Source organism: Falco naumanni, chromosome 6, assembly GCF_017639655.2.
Source record: "Falco naumanni isolate bFalNau1 chromosome 6, bFalNau1.pat, whole genome shotgun sequence".
Taxonomy (NCBI): Eukaryota; Metazoa; Chordata; class Aves; order Falconiformes; family Falconidae; genus Falco; species Falco naumanni.
Window position 1 is genome coordinate 46,090,579 of NC_054059.1, and position 16,785 is coordinate 46,107,363.

The 16,785-nt window shown below is 35.8% G+C and overlaps 1 protein-coding gene across 1 annotated transcript in view; it reads left to right on the forward strand.

Annotated features, from left to right (window-relative positions):
* ESR1 (estrogen receptor 1) overlaps positions 1–16,785 on the forward strand; it is a 195,309-nt gene that overhangs the window by 126,920 nt on the left and 51,604 nt on the right. The window contains 1 exon segment of the mRNA XM_040598160.1: positions 14,371–14,703. Within this exon segment, the coding sequence (XP_040454094.1) occupies positions 14,371–14,703 (333 nt within the window).

A 16,785-nucleotide genomic window follows, 5' to 3' on the forward strand; every position in this document is an offset into this window, starting at 1 on the left:
TTTGCCATGGACATTTAACTTTGACCGTTGTACATATGGCAAATCATAGCTAAGGTGCATCATTATGTTTTATGTTGATGATACTACATCTTTCATTAGGTATATTTCCACCTATTTATGCTCATATGTATTTAGTTAATGCTCCCCTGTACCAGTTTGATGTTTTTCACTTCTATTCTCTAAGATACATGTTGCATTATGTTTTTCACTGTGCCCCATACATAATTGTTCCAATGACATAGATACTGCACAGTATTCTCAATTAGCATTCTGTAGACTAAAGAAATCCAAAAAAAGACTGCAATTTTATAAAAATTTTCTTTCTAGATGTTCTAGAATTTTTATTTCATATGGTGGTTCTCACTTCAGGAAAGTTCTGTGGATTTCATCCTTTCCTTTTGCAATGTTGTTTAGATTTCTACAGTCACTACAACAATCAGCAGTTCAAAAACAGTCAGTGTTGTGGGGTTTTGGGGGTTTTTTTTTGGGTTTATTCTAACTCAGGTTACCATTTACAAACAAGGAGATCAGATGCATAAATTCTGCCTGCTGCTATAAGACCACTCATAATACACTGAAGTCCATCACTGGTTCACAGGCAAGGGTTTGAGAATATTTATTTTATGAAGTCTGGGGAAAATTTCTCAAGATCCCTCAGTTGCAGGTTATAAATATGGGATGCCTGCAGATGAAGTGTTCAAGAAAGGTGAAGTTAATGTAGGATAAAGTATAGCATTCAGGGTTCTGCAGGAGTCATTACCAATCCCATATTGTCCACATAACTGTGGGAGAAAGAAACCTTATCTTTAGTAATACTCGATAATTTTTACATTTCTCTCAGATGAAGATAAAGGTTAAGTGAATATTCTAGGTATGCCATTTGGTTAACTTTTAAAGTGTTAACTTTAAAATGTTTTAAAATATTTTTGATTATTTTTTCCTTTTCTCTGAGGAGATCTCTTAAGCTTTTCTATTTTAATTGATCTCTTATAACACTTCAACGTATTTGAGTCACTTGTGCTGTGGTTAACGCAAGGTCCTCAGTTTTCTCTAATAGTTCATTGTTCTCTTGATTGAATCTTTTAATTTAAATTATCTCCTTTTGTCCATATTGAAGGATTTGCCTTGTTTAAAGTCATTAATTCTATCATATATTTGAGAAATATTTAGTTGTGTCATATGTCACTTCTATATCTATTTCCACAATTTGTTTATGATTATATACCTTTTATTCATAGTGTAAAGCAGCTGTAACTTTTCTCTAAATATAATCTGCTTTCCTTCTACATTGAATTAGCTGAGGTTTCTTAATTGTCAAAGCAACTAACTTGTGACTTGTCTGTCAATTAACTTCTTAACAATAGTTGATACTAATTATTGAGTTTCAGCAAACATGGGGGAAGCTAGATAAAATTTTCATTAAAGGTCTGGTTAATTTTAAACATAGTTCATAAGCTATGGTTGCTAGGTTTTTCTCATAGGAGGTCACTTGATGCAGCATAAAAAAGTTCACATATATTATCTTTAATAAAGTGAACACAACTGAAATACGTTTTTGGGGCTTCATTCAGAAAAAATGCAGCCTTCAAGTGGCTTGAGCTAAGCTGTAGGAACATTTATTTATGAGTTTCTGGGTAAGTTTTATGGGGGTTTTTTGGTCCCACTGTTCTTTCACCTTTTACAAACTTCTTTCAGTACTGAAAAGTTGTTTTCTTTCTCTGCTCTTATGTTTGTGTTTCCTTCTATATCTGTTACTCTGCTGTTTCGAGATAGACTGCTAGAATCTGATGTAGTCAGCATCTGAGGCAGAATTTATAGCAGTTATATTTTGTCCATATGCTTCACTCTCTTTCTGAATAAGCTGAAAAAAACTTAAAATTATGTGTTATTATTTAGTCTGTGCACCCCTGTTTGTATGTGAGTATAAAGCGGTCACATGGAGTAAGTTCCTTGTCATGTCCCTCTTTCTTCTGGTTGGGTAGCGGGGAACAGACGCCTTCTTTTCATTTATCATCCACTGATGCTTTCTTGAAGACTGTTTCTGTCCTAGTTTGGAGAAGCATATTCCAACTTACTATTTCACACAATGGTGGATCCCAGTTTCCAAATGGAGTTTTTACAGCAGTTGCAACCTTGAAGCTCCAACCATATGTGTGGTCCAGGTGATGTCTGCTCCAACACAGATCTGGTTTTCAGTTTCTTCATTGTTTTAATGGCTTTCTGATGACTTGGCTCCAAAGGACCTCATTCTCTGAAATCAAAAGCACTTTATTTTTATTTTTATTTACGAATTAAGTATTTTTATAATTTAGTAAATAAATGGGAGTTTTCTAGTTATTAGCATGTTACATTCTTCCCCTCCTTTCATGTGTGACGGGGCAGATTTAACATCAACTGCTCTGTGGAATCAGAGCAACAGCGTGCTAGTGAAATTAGTGGCTATGGCAAAAATTTGCCATGACTAGTTAAATGCTAGATCACTAATGGAAAAAACAGTTATTTGCCTGGTAGTCCACGTTTAGCCACCCTGAGACCTACATAATTCTGTCAGCTGTTAAATGCTGATGGCTTCCCAACCTCAAGTCCTATCAAATGTGACATTCAAGAATGCTCATGTGCTAGGTCCAGGCAGTGATCCTGTATACAACCAGGGGTATTTACTGCCTTTGACGAGCCTGAAATTTCATGTTGTAGACAGAAGATTCTGAGTGTTGTTTTCTGTAAAAATGAAATTCAGCATTACAGTCCATTTGAAGCCTACATCCTTCCCTGTTAGCTTCACAAAGCATCTGAGAACCCTTCAGAGATTACTGCCGTACAACGCAGGGAATAAAAGCCTGTGTTTGCCATAACCATGTGCTATAATCACATGTCAGGTGCCTGTAGAAACTCCTAAAGATTGGAGCCTAGAGACTGGAGGCTTTCATTTTTTTCTTTTACATTCTCTTGAAACAGTTACCCATGTACCAACATGGCAATTCCCTCTGATTCAGTGGGGCAACGTTGCTGAAATTTAAGACAATTTTTTACAGGGAAAATTAAAAAAAAACAACATTTGGCATCCTCACAGAGAAGAACCTTGCTGATTTTTGTCTTTAAATGGAGAGAGCTATGCTCCCTTGCTGAACTCTATATTTGTTCCTGCTGAAAGGCTAGAGAGTTATTGAAATTGTTCTCAAAAGCAGAGGTAAATTGATGTCTGATGCAACCATTGGAAGGGCTCCAGACTTTCTAGTTTTCCACGTAATTATCTTTTAATGAAATATTATAATAAAAATAGAAATTAGTGAATGAAAGGAAATGGATTAACAATGTGAAGCTATTTCGGTTTGTCTGAGGACATTTATCAGACATACTGTTCTGTACTCAGCCAAATAATTGTGTAGGTGGAGCCTGATAAACGTATGAGGAAATGTACATTTTTAAGATGTAATTGACGGGCTGAAAGCATGCACTCAAGCAGCACTTGAAGCAAAGTTTTGTGAGTTTAGAACATCCTCCTGGAAAAGAAGATGGAATTGAAACCAGACTTTTTAGTGAAATGTTTCTTTTTCCCTTTGCACACGTGCAGAGTGGATTGTTGCCATTGAATTGTCCCAAGATATAATGTTCCACTGTTCTGCCCCCAAAATAAGAAAAAGACACCATTGTTGTGACCATTTTGCTAAGAATATTTTATCTTCCTGTTCCACTTCACAGAACGATCTGGGCTAGAAGGAGCCCCAGGAGGTCTCTTGTTGGGCTACCTGCTCAAAGCAGGTTCAATACTGAATTTAGACAAGGTTGTTTAAGACTTTTTGCAGTCAGGTGTAAATGGGACAACCTGCGTTATGCTTATTTATATTCTAGAGCTGGTTATGGAAAAACATTTTAATACTGAAGAATTTTTGATGGTTTAGTCTTGAACACAAGACTGTAAAGCTAATTATATCTGTGTATTTGTTTACATTTGGTTTTTGGCCTTTACATACTTAAAGATTCCTAACTAGGAATTAATTTAGTTGTGATATTACTTAGGAATAGATACAGCAATAAGACAGTCCCCATTTAAGCTGCTCATTAATTTTAAATGAAATCCTTGCTGTGTCTCCACTGCTCTCTGCTACTTGTTCATACTACAGGTACCTCAGGGTGTCACTGTACGTTCACTGGTTTTGAGAAAGCCTATCCATGTCAGAGCAGTTGGTGTCTTCTTGCAGAGCTTAAGAAATTCCTAGAGCTTCTGGTTCTTCACTTGGTTAGGTATTTACAGTTCAATTCTAGCACTATCAGTCCTGATACATCAGGCCAAATAGCTTCAATACCCTAATTAATTTATCTAATTTCTAAAATGTAACAGTTACAATTTCTCACTGTCTTTGAGAATTACACTAATGAACTTATAGTCCTAAAATTGCTTGTTTTTTCCAAATCACAGTTGATGTATATTTCTTGTAAAGGCTTTACTATGACCCCTAAAATGTCTTTGGCTTCACTGTAAATATTGCCTAGAAATATGGCTGTTGCCATACTTACTGTTGCCAAAACCTAGTATGATTTGTGCAGGATTGTCAGCACTGAAAGGGATTCAGTTGAATGATGGATTAGTTGACTTTTCTTGCTTCGCTTCTACGTGTCCTCTGATGCTCTTTAAAACACCTGCTATGAATGCCAAAGTCTGAATGCCAAAATATAGATTAGGATAAATCATGTCTTGCACCTTCATCTGTAATTAATAGATCGTTGATTCTCCCACTGTGCATTATGAATAGTCATTAGACACCCCAAATTACATTTGCCTGCTTGTTAACAGCATATTTTTGCCACCAGGTCTTTAAAAACTTTACATGGAAGACCAGTTTTATGATTTGCATTGTAGCTGATAGGAATACTGGGGCACTGTGATATGTAATGTGACTTGATCACTGAGCAAACTGGTGGCAGAGCCAGGAGTCGAACCAAAATATTTGAATGCAAGCCCTTAGCCCTACATCCCCCTGCTGTGGCTTCTCTCTCCCTCTTTTTTAATAGTCCTAGAGGAATAAAAAGGCCCCAGTTTGGGAAAGGATGATAGAGTGGTTTTGAAAAAAAAACAAACCACCCACATAAACAGATATACATCTTTCATCAACCACAAAGGAGTAGGGAAAATTCCAACATCCAGGTGCACAGAGCAAACTCAAATCCGTTATTTATTTATACTACTGTCTAGATATTCTTGTCAGAAACGAGGCTATTAAGCACTGTCACTTGAGGCAGGCCTGTTCAACATTAAACATTAACTTCCAACTAATTTGTTTAGAAGATTTCAGACAGTGTTTCTCATTAAATTGCCAACCCACCTGGGCTTTCAGCAAAATTTACATTTGTTTGATTTTCTGAAAGAGAAATAGATATGAAATAAAGGGGCTGATTGTCTCAATCATATTCAAAAGAAGTAATTTATTAAACCAATACATTTTGGATTTGGAAAGTGGTGTTACTTTCCTGTGACCAAATAATGTATTTATGTAAAGAGAACCAAACAGAAAAACTCTCAAAACGACCTTGGGAGGACCATCATGTTGAGATACATTACAATATTAGGACCTACTTTGCAGTCATAGCTTCAGCTATCTCTAATTGTTATAAATGTATCAATAATGTAGTTATATTCCTGACCTATATGTATGTACAGAAGCTACATTGACCTTACATTTTAGAGGCAGCTGTAGGATTTGATTTTATTTCCAGTGAAGCATTAAAAAACTATGAAATTCAGCAGAGGTATGCCTAATGAGGTCTATCCACAAAGCAAAATCACTGTAAGAGGTCATTAGGAGACAGCTACTTTGCTGGCATCCACCTTTTAAACTTGAAAGCCAGTTGGCTTAGATGCTCAGGTTTGTGCCCGTAAGAGAACTGTTGGCTTGTTCACATCGTTTTCCTTTTGCAGTCACTTACTTTTGCCAATGACAGCAATGACACCAAAGTGAGTCTGAAGTGAGTCCCAGAGCTCTTCTCTAGCAGTTTACTAAACGCCTTCTGCATTAGGACATTTGAGAGAGGCTTTTGGATTTCTAGCCTCTTCAGCTCTCACTTCAGTTTCAGAAAGGTTCCCCTACTCCCCAAATAAAGAGTTTCTGGCATAGAAAAACCTGGTTTCTTCTTTTGTGAACATTGGTGTAAAGGATTTGTGTGGCTTTTCTGCCACGGCCTGTTCTTTGCATGCTCCTTTAATACTCTGATCGTCAACTGGGCTCTAAGGTCTCTGGCTTTCTGAAGAGTGCCTTCTTATTTATAACATCTTTTACTTACCACATGCATTTAGTCTTTTATTCTCAGGCAGGGTTTGTTTTACAAAACACCAGATATTCCTTCTCTCTGGCAATTTTCAACATAATTCTGATGAGGTAGATCTGTCTCGAAGAGTAACAAAATTGTTTAGAAAAGAAGGTATTTCCAAGCAAGTTTGAAATACCCCGTTGACAAAATGACAAAATTACAGGTTGTTAATGTTGCAAGGCTGTGTGTGTGTATAGATGTGTCAGATGTCGCTTATCACCTGGGGTCTGCTGATGAGGAGCAGAACTGTGGACAAAGACCCTTGGGTTCAAAGGTTGGTCCAGCCTGGGTGGTTAGCTGGTAAAGCATTTACCAATCACTGTTACCAAAACCAATCATAGATCTGTCTTTTTTTTGTCCTCTTAGGAAAAAAGCCAGAATTAATTCCTTTTCTGTTTTGCCATGATTTCCACACCGCCCTCCGTGCCCCCCTGCCCCCCCCCCCCCCCCCCCCCCCCCCCCCGAGTATGGCCACAAACTGTTGATTGCTACCGTGAGTTTCAGCATGGTTCCCACACCACCCTCAGTCATTATTGCCATTCTGACTTTGTTCCTCCAATTTATTTATGAGCCAAATGCCTTAATTTTGTAACCCTGTTTAACCTAGGTGTAGCACCCTTTTCCTGTGTGTAAGGTTGTCCTTTCCCATAATGTTTCCACCATCTCTGTTCTGAACTTGCTCTTCCTAGGAGTTGCAGCAGCTGTGTTGCTGAAATGGAAAGGGAAGCAGTAAAAGGAAAAAGTCTGCATTATCAGGAAGCCACAAATAGGGAAGAAAATCTTCACAACTAAAAATGCATTTCTGAGCAATTTTTTTTTAAAGTAGGAGCTTCTTCCCTGGGTTAAAAAAACCCCTACTGTGCCATTACTCAAATTGTGACTATATGTAAACACTAATACTAAAACCATCTTCTGTTATTTTGTTAAAGAGCCTTTCTATTGTCACTGAATCACAATGTGAAGCCAAGACTATATATATGAATAATCTGATTGTTTGCATGCATCAGGGCTAGCACATGCTAGAAAAAGAAAACTATCTGTGTGCTTGGAGTTTTAAGATTGAAATGTTTGTTAACTCATACACACATGCATACTAACATGAGATGGGTAAGGTTTACCAGTGGTGATTAAGGTGTTGCTTTTAATTTTCTTGCTTGCTTACTGTGTGATTTTAAGTCTTTGTACATTGATTTTAATGTTTTGGGTTGTTGGAAAGTTAAAACCATTATGTATAGAAGAGCCCTGAGATCTTCAGGTGAAAGAGATTAAAATGTGTTCCAGCAAGAGAGCACCTGACATCTCACAGCTTTATCATGGATACAACCTATGACGAATCACATTTTTTTTCTACTCATATGATGTTTAGGATGATATATGTTATGACAACTACGAAAACTGCTAAAAGCAGAATTTTACTGTAGAAAAATGAAAAATGTTACCAATTTTACTGCAGATCATATGGGGGGCGGGAGTCCCAAATAAAAAATACACCCCTAATCTGTGTTTCTATAAAGAGCGATAAGTGACTAACTAGTTCTTTCTGTTAAGGCACTGCCCATGAAAAGAAGTAAGGATTAGAGTTAAAGGTTCTTTTAGTATTTTAAAATACTGTACTGCAGTATAAACTCAGCAAGTGCATGGAAAAGATGCAGTTAAATTTTGTGTAGGGAAAAAACACATGAATACACTGGCTATATCTTAAAGCAAAGGTTTTGTAAAGACAGTCTTATTTGTCCCAGTCATTGCATAAAAAGCAAAAATAATACCATGTCTTCATTCTGAAAGAAGAAAGATACACCAGGAAAAAAAAAAAAGTAATTAGCCTGAATGGAGTACATCACCTCTGCAAATGTATAAAGTGATGAAAAATTATGCAGGCAGCAATTAGAATTACTTCCCAATCCAGTAATTATGTTCTGATTATTAAATAAATCTTAGAAACATTAATTAATCCAGTTTCCCATATCAGTTGTCTTCCCCTTTTCAGATCTCCATCATTTCTCTTTCTAGCTGTTTCAATTTTGCTTTCTATCTGTTCTGCTTTTCCTGTGATTCTCCTGCAAATATCATCTCCTGAGGTTGAGTGAGGGCTCTCATTGCTTATCTTTCTTTCCCTAAAGATTCTCTCAGGAGGCAAAGAATCTTACTTATACGTATAGAAAACATATGTAATAAAATGTGAAATAAGACCTCCTGTTTCCAAAAGAACTTATATAGCAGTTTCTAAGATAAAATACTGTCTCATTTCACTGTATGGACCTGGAATTCTGAAGCCAAATGTGCCACCACTTCTGCTTGTGCAGCATGTGCTTCCTGCACCCATCTTGGAGAGACTGCTGTGCTTTTGCACATTTATTGGCAGAGTTAAAAACCAGAAAATTGCATCAAAAGTTAATATGTTTTGATGGTCCAGCTACACAATACTAATGAACTTCTAGATTTCTTGAAAGAAGGTGGTTATTTTACGTAATCTTAGTCTCATGTTGCTGTAAGGTTCTTCTAAGGTAAACAGTATTGGACTGAGCCAGTTTTACTGAATGGGATATTCTGAGAAAAATACCATAGTTACAACATCTTTATCAGTTAATAGAAGACAAGAGATACTGTTCCTGCCTAAATTAAAAATTTGCATAATTGCATTCCGCCTACTTACATTTTTCAATAAAATACAATAGTTATGTCCTCTCCCAAACTAGAACAGTGTTGTCAGGTGACTAATGTGTGTTACACAATGACAGATACAATTAAATTGATGGAAAATAATTTTCTGTGTATGATATTTATAGTCATGATTTATATTAATGGTTGTTTAAAGTTGCAAAGTGAAATTCTCATGTTAGAAAATACAGAAATTATTGGTGTGACCTATATTGAACCACCTTATAGTATGATACTACTAGTATCCTTTGTCCTCCACAAAACTGCAGATTTGTTCCTCTTGCCACTGTTAAAAATGTATTGTGAGACTACTAACTGATTCTGCAGATTGTTTACAAGGTGAAGCACAGAGATGTATTTGAAACAGAAACTTAAAGTCCAAAGTTTTTTAGGTTGTAGGCATTGCTCAGGGCTGACACCTCACCTTTTCTGAGGTGATCCAGGAGACTGCATATCCAGGAAAGTTTGTTTTCATGAGTCTGGGCTTTACATGTAAAATGCCTGAAGCCTTCTCAATGATTGATGGCCACTGATACAGATAATAAAAAAATGACTTGCTGAAAATCTGTATATGAAAACATGGTTAGAGGACTAAGGCCTCTGTAGACTATTGAGATAGGTTTCATTCCGAAAATACTGGGGAATGTGGTTGGTTTGGTTTTTTTTCCTGCATTTGCAGGTAAACCAAGGTAAGGTTAAATACACAATTCACCTGAGACCTTTAACCTTCAAAGAAAGGTACTATCTGTAGAAAATAGTGTTACTGCAGGTTTTGCTTGCAGCTATTGGAAAGCTGCTTGGAACTCCAGTAAAACTGAAATGGAGCATGAATAGATGGGCTAGTAAACAGGCTGCAAAGGAGCAGGCTTTACAATGACAGGCAGATGCACTTTCTGTGCTGATACCCACCCCTCACATGAACAAGCAGAGTGGATGTTGTGTGTATGGGGGAAAGAGAAGATGAAGATATTGCATTTTTTGTATCCTGTTGATGAAAATAGCACAATAAGTATTCCAGATAGCAAGTGGGTACTGCAAACAAGACAAAAAGCAATAGCTGCTGTGTTTAGGATTTCCAGAATAGTAAACAATAGGAAGGACATAAAAGTATCTCGACTCTTTCAGTTTTATCAAATAACCAGTTTTTTTTCAGTCCTAGTGCCAAGAAAAGTTTATTGGGTTTTATTGAATCTGTTCCCATTTATTGCAACCAATGAACATTCTTTACTTGACAAATATTCCTACAAAATTTCTAATAATAAAGAAATCGAAGAATATTATATAAAGCAATTAATAGGAAGTATATTTAAGTAGAACAAAATTTGAGATTACACATACATCTCTAAATCTAAAATGCATAATTCTATCGTTCATATAGAGCAAAGCAAATTTTATTCTATTTGTTCTCTTCTTCCTCCAAATATTCTTGAATATTTTAGATAATACTGAGTATGTAAAGGTGGAGTGTTGTTCTTAGCACAGGTAGGAAGAAGCTGACTGTTGGATGGTTGAGATTCAATATTCATACAATGCATTCTTAATTTAGGATTTTAAAAAAATAATCTGGATTTGGGTTGTTTTGTGGGGTTTTGGTTTTGGGGGTTTTTTTTTGAGTTTTTTTCTTTGGGGGTGGGGGGGAGTTAATCACGTATGGGGAAACACTAATGAAGTGTTTCATTTGATTAACATTGCCTCCATGGTCCATAGGAAATTGTATTGCTGATCAGGTTCTGCTGGTTGAAGTGTATAATCGCTCAGCAGTTTTGAAACTTGCCTCTGTATCTAAAAGACTGACTGAATTTATATATGAAGCTTTATAAAACTATCTTTAAAAATCTTGGCTCTTGTAGTTTTAAAACTCAAGTGGAAATTGTTTTAGTGCTTTTGCAACATACATAGTAATTCCATTTTTGGTACAATATTGTTTTTCATAACATTTTACAATTCAGGTTCCTTTATTGGCTGAACTGTGGAATCAAAATTAATGCATTCGTATATTTAAAAAAACCTTACAGGATCGTTGCACTTTTGGCAATGAAACTGTAGCTTGATGGAGTTGCTGTTTTTGGAATTAGTGACTGTGCATGTCTATTATCTCTTTTTAACAGAGATAAAATTTGATTAAGCTGAAGGAGATTTGGAGGTACTTGCATTTTTCAGAGAGGTACTCATTCCTATTTGGTCCAAGAAAATGAATAATAAAATCACTATGTCGCTTGTCCATCTAGGGGTTAGGTGAAGATTTAGTAGTAATTTCTATAAATCTCTGATGAGTACGATGCTTATACAAATTGAAAGACCTTTTTGTCTGTTATCCTAAAAGCTGCTGACGTGATGCAGAAGGAATGCATACTCTTACTGACTTTTTTTTTTCAGATCTGGTTGCTACAAAACCCAGTGTAGGCTTACTATGTTTCATTGGCAGTTTTTTAAAAAGCCTGAAATAAAAAAGTAAAAATAAATTTGTGGGGGCATCTTCTCCAAACTGGTTATGTTCAACTTTGCTCTATGCACCACTTTTTTCAAGATGAAGAAAAGCCAGTGGGAAGCTTGCAGGTGAATTAAAAATAAAACTATTTTTCATAGTTAGAATCTAGTTGATTTGTAAGCAGCTAAATATGCTTACATTGCCACCTTCCCTCTGTTATGTCAAATTCTCATCACCTCCTTGTTTTACTTAATAAGGCAGGCCTGCCATAGGTAATAAGCAAACCCAAAATAATTCTTTCTGATCTTCCAGTAATCTATGCCATGGAGATTTAAGCCAAAGGTACCCTATCTGTGTTTATTAACTCTTAATGAATTATTTTCTCTATCAAATTTGGCCTACAACTTTCTAATAATACCAATTTCTAATTGTTTCACATTTTCAACTTTGGTTCTGTATGGTGTGAAAGAGAACCTCTTCTTGTCTGTCCTGAACCTTGTATGGGATAGTTTCTTTTGATACAATTTTGTATTAGAAGAAAAGCATCAGTGTTCATACTATCTTGTTATTCATCATCTTGTTACTCCTGATTTTGTAGTCTTGCATTTGGATGGCAGGCCAAGAGACCTAGTCAATTGAGCTGTTTCTTGCACAAAAATTGTTTTACACTTTGGGTCATCTTACTTGTTTTTCTCTTATCCTTTTTTCATTTCTTTTATATCTCTTTTGAAAATGGAAAGAACAGAACTGTACACACTGTTCATTGTAGTGTATCTCATGAGTTAATAAAATCTGTGATTTATGAAGATGCTCTGTCCTCCCTTCCTCTCCTAGTAACTCCTAGACTTCTATTTACTTTCTAAACCAACTTATCTGATGGTTTTATAGTATTATTCTAACCCCAAGATCTTGTTTCTGAATTATGCCAATTTTGAGTCCATCTATTTGAGTATGTTGAACAGCACAGGCCCCAAGGAAATTCTCTTCAAATTTCCCCAAAGAAATTTCTCTTCAAAAGGAAATTGCTGGATGAGCAGCTGTAGAATTTGGGATGTGAGAAAGTTAACCAATGCTTTAGTGTGTATGTGTGGCTTGGTTCACGTGATTGTGTTTGCATTTTTCACAGGGCAATTTTAATTAAAAAACATTAAGTTGATATAAAGCATACAACAAAAATATCTGTTACAGATAAAGCATGCACGATATTCAGTATTGCAGCAAAGTAAGCTAGTGATGAGAATAACCTACAGTGAATGTTTTTCCAAAATAAGTCTTGCATTTTTTCTTAATAGCAAGAATCTCCCCCTCCTCTCCCAAACAGAAACAGCTTAGTGGTAGGAAAAACTGGTATTGCTGAATGAAAAATGGCAGCAGGAATGCACTTGAAACTTTTGGTTTGCAACTAGTTTAACAAATGGGAAAATATAAAGAGGTTAAGCAGTAGGAGTGATGAAAGATCTGTTGAATTCACTTTATCTGGAAAGATTAATAGTATAGAATCAGGAGCCCTACATTTTGAATTAATTAGATGAAAAGTGATTGATCTTCAAATACTAATTCGGTGAAAATATCACTATATTCAAAGAAAGAGGCAAACAGAAATAAAGATCCTCTCTGCTCTTTTGAGATTGAGAAAGAACACCTGTTGATATCATTCAACATTATATGAAGGAATATTGGATATGAGATGAAGATGTTGCTAACAGACTGGGAATCTAAATGTTTAAATTTTTGTGGTGTGAAAAACGCGAAGAAAAGATTGTGTTTCTCGCTCCTCTACCCATCAAAAAGCCCTGTATCGATCACTTGGAAGTGCTGGCAGGTCTCAAAACTAAGTTTTGGGGTTTTTTTTGCTTTTTAAAAATCATTTTCTCTTCTCCATTTTTTGAATAGTTTGCCGCCTCCTTCTCTATAGATACTTCTTTTGATTTTCGAGCTGGGACTAGTGATGTTTTTCCATATTGCATGAGAATTTCAGAATAAGCCCCATCACAAGCTGCCTTCTCCTCATAGATCAATTCCTTGTGTGCTTTTCTTATTATCTCTTTGCCCCTTGCCCCCATTTGATGGTCAATTTAAGTTTTTAACTCAGCCTTAAAATGCCTGTGCCTCCTCCACTTTCACAGACTTAATCTTCCTTTATGGTTGGAGTCCACGTGGGTTTTATCGTTGTATTTTTCTTGTAACCTTTCCACAAAGAGAGATTTTGTACCACTGTAAGGTCTTATGTTGTTCTAATTGATGTGGCTGACTTGATAATATCCCAAGGTTCAGGGTCATGTGGTGCTAAGAACATTGCAGAAACGTGCGGTAATAACAAAGACAGTTTCTGTTGCCATTATTACAGCCTTTTGACAGTGGGTCTCCCACATTAGATTCTGAGGTTGCATGTCACTTCTATTTATTGACTTATATGACATTCTTTATTGCTGTACAAGCTTATCTTAAAATAGGATTATTTTATAGTCTTTATGTAATTATGAAGATCACAGGCTCAATAATAGGATGATTAATTAAGATAATTAGTGAACTTGAGCAAAACTTTCTTGGATAGTTTTTGAGAGCTACTTCTGTGATCCATCTGTCCCACCTAGATCATTAAGTCATCATTGATCATTTTTAGAATAGTTGTCTGCTAGAGGTTGGGACATTGAAGTTTGTGCTGTAATGAATACTTACTCCCAATTACTGACTTCCCTTTGTGGGGCCAAGGCAGTTATACAGTGTCACTAGAGTCCTGTGTAAGCCCAACTGATCTGAATTTTAGGGAAGAGTGCAGTATTCCTGATAGTATACTTTAAAAAATTCTTTTTCTCTCCAGCTACTGATGTAAGATTCCATATGTAGGAAGTCTTCAGAAAATAAATCAAGAGTTAATGCTACCTGGGCCTACCGATAACAGCTGCTGATTGGCTGAAGCCACATGTATGTGATACATATGTTCAAGGAAAAGAGTTCATTATGTTCTTGTGTGTCTCTAGGAATCCGGAAAGACCGCAGAGGTGGGCGAGTGATGAAACAAAAACGTCAAAGAGAGGAGCAGGATTCCAGGAACGGGGAAGCTTCTTCTACGGAGCTGAGAGCTCCCACCCTTTGGACAAGTCCACTGGTGGTTAAACATAAGAAGAGCAGCCCAGCCCTCTCCCTGACAGCAGAACAGATGGTCAGTGCCTTGCTGGAAGCTGAGCCACCCATAGTTTATTCTGAATATGACCCAAATAGACCATTCAATGAAGCCTCTATGATGACCCTGTTGACGAACCTTGCAGACAGAGAATTAGTGCACATGATCAACTGGGCAAAGAGAGTTCCAGGTAAGGAAAAAAACCCAAACCCAATGGACTATAGAAACCTTTATGTGGCAAACCAATAGAAAAAAGACACACTAGTTTTCACACTACATGTTCTGATTCATGCAAATTATTCAAGTATAGATACATAAAATATCACAAATTTTATGCTAAATTAGTTGATAAAAACCCTATAATGTAATGTAAGTGACTTTTGAAGAAAGATTTATTTAAGAGAAGATATTTCCCCACAGTATAGAATGTTGGGCAGTTTTCTGATTGCAAATCCTTTTTTTCAGATAAACCCCAGCAAATTTAAAGGTAAAAACAGATTACTAAAAGCCAAATCTAACCAATTCGTTCTAATAAATTTATGTTACTTATTTAGATCTCTCTTGAAAGAAAAGTTTACTCTTATGTCTGTAAATTAAGCCATAAATTCAGAATCACTACTAAATCCCTAAGTATTAGTATTATTTATTTGATTGGCAGTTTATCTTTTTGAGCATGAATTACAGATATTCCATGAATTCTGGGTCTGAAAAAGAGAGAGAATAGCAATTTTTGTATGAAAATTTTGTCCTGCTGGAATTAGATGTTTCTATATTCATCATTTTGGTGCATAATGGTTGGTGAGCTATGACTCATCTTTCCTAGAAGGGAATTACAGAATTGTGGGAAGTATGTAACATTTTTGGTTGAATTTATGTTACACATTCATTGATGTGGTTTAATTAATTTATGTCAATGAAATGAGATAGTAGCTTTGTAATTAAAGTCCATCTTCTTTTAAATTTCAGTCTACAAGACTACTTTTCATAAGTTAAAATGTTAATGTTTATTAGAAATTTATTGCACGTGCTGTACTTTTAGCTTTGTAAAAATACCAGCATACATGGTAATTTGTACTTTATAATTCACTGGGATTCTGAGCTCTAAGTTCCTACTGTAGCCTTTTGTTTAATTAAAATTATGTAGCTGCTTTATGAAGGGATGTTAGAGAACAGCACCGCAACTCTCACATAGTACATTACCTCAACGTTACGCTCAGGTTATGCCATTTTTCTGTTTTCCTCCATTTAAACTTGGAAAGACTCTTCCTGGTAAATCAATAACCCATAAAATCTGACTCTTTCCCAGTCCTCATGGGTTCCCTTTTTACCACTTTTCACATGCCACTTTGTGGGCTCCAGCTATGATCGATGACAACCTCTGTGTGTTTCATTTCTCATCGTATCTTCTAAGAAATCACCTGAGAATTTTATTCTTGACAAAGTCACAGTGGTTAAGGCCTGATCCACAGTCTGTTCAAGTCAAGGGCAGGTTCTCCTGTTAATTTAGGTATGCTTTGGATCATGCTTTTACAAAATGCTTTTGAAAGATGAGCATATATTTACAGTGTTAAAGCTATTCACTATCAAAACAGCTAAATTCAAATGACTTTTCTATTGGTTTCAGAAATACAATTAGTCTAAATCTGTTAAAATCCATTGATCTACATTCAACATGGATATACCACATTTTGAATTCATTATGTTGTCCAACTGGAAAAAATTTGTCTTCTGTGACATTAGATTTTGATAGTTAACATAATTAATGAAAATGTTATTAAACACAAAACAATACTGTTAGGGAAACTTGAATATGTTTTTTATTCAGAAATCTATCTAAAACAGCTTGTCACAAGATGATTACATCTGATGATCAAAAAACTGCCTGGTTTACCAAATATGTCTTTTATTTCCTAAGCAAGGTTCTGAAATTGGAGAATCAAATTTATAAGGTTATCAACTATTTATGTATATCCAATGTATTTTACATTTAATAAATGTGCCTGTTAATTGTCAAAATAGCTCCTAAGGAGAAACTAAACCAAATGACTCTATGTATGTACATTAGTAAGTACTCTAACATGCGATGTTTGATATAAAACTGGCAAACTTTGGTTAAAAAACCTCCCCAAACTTCCTTCCCAATTATAGTTCATCTATTAGGCACTGTGCAAATAATCATACCAAAGGAAGGTCCTGAAGCAGGAGAAACAGAATATGAATAGTCTGGGGATTCTGAAAGTGCTGGATACTTAGCTGGTTCTTGGTGCTGTGG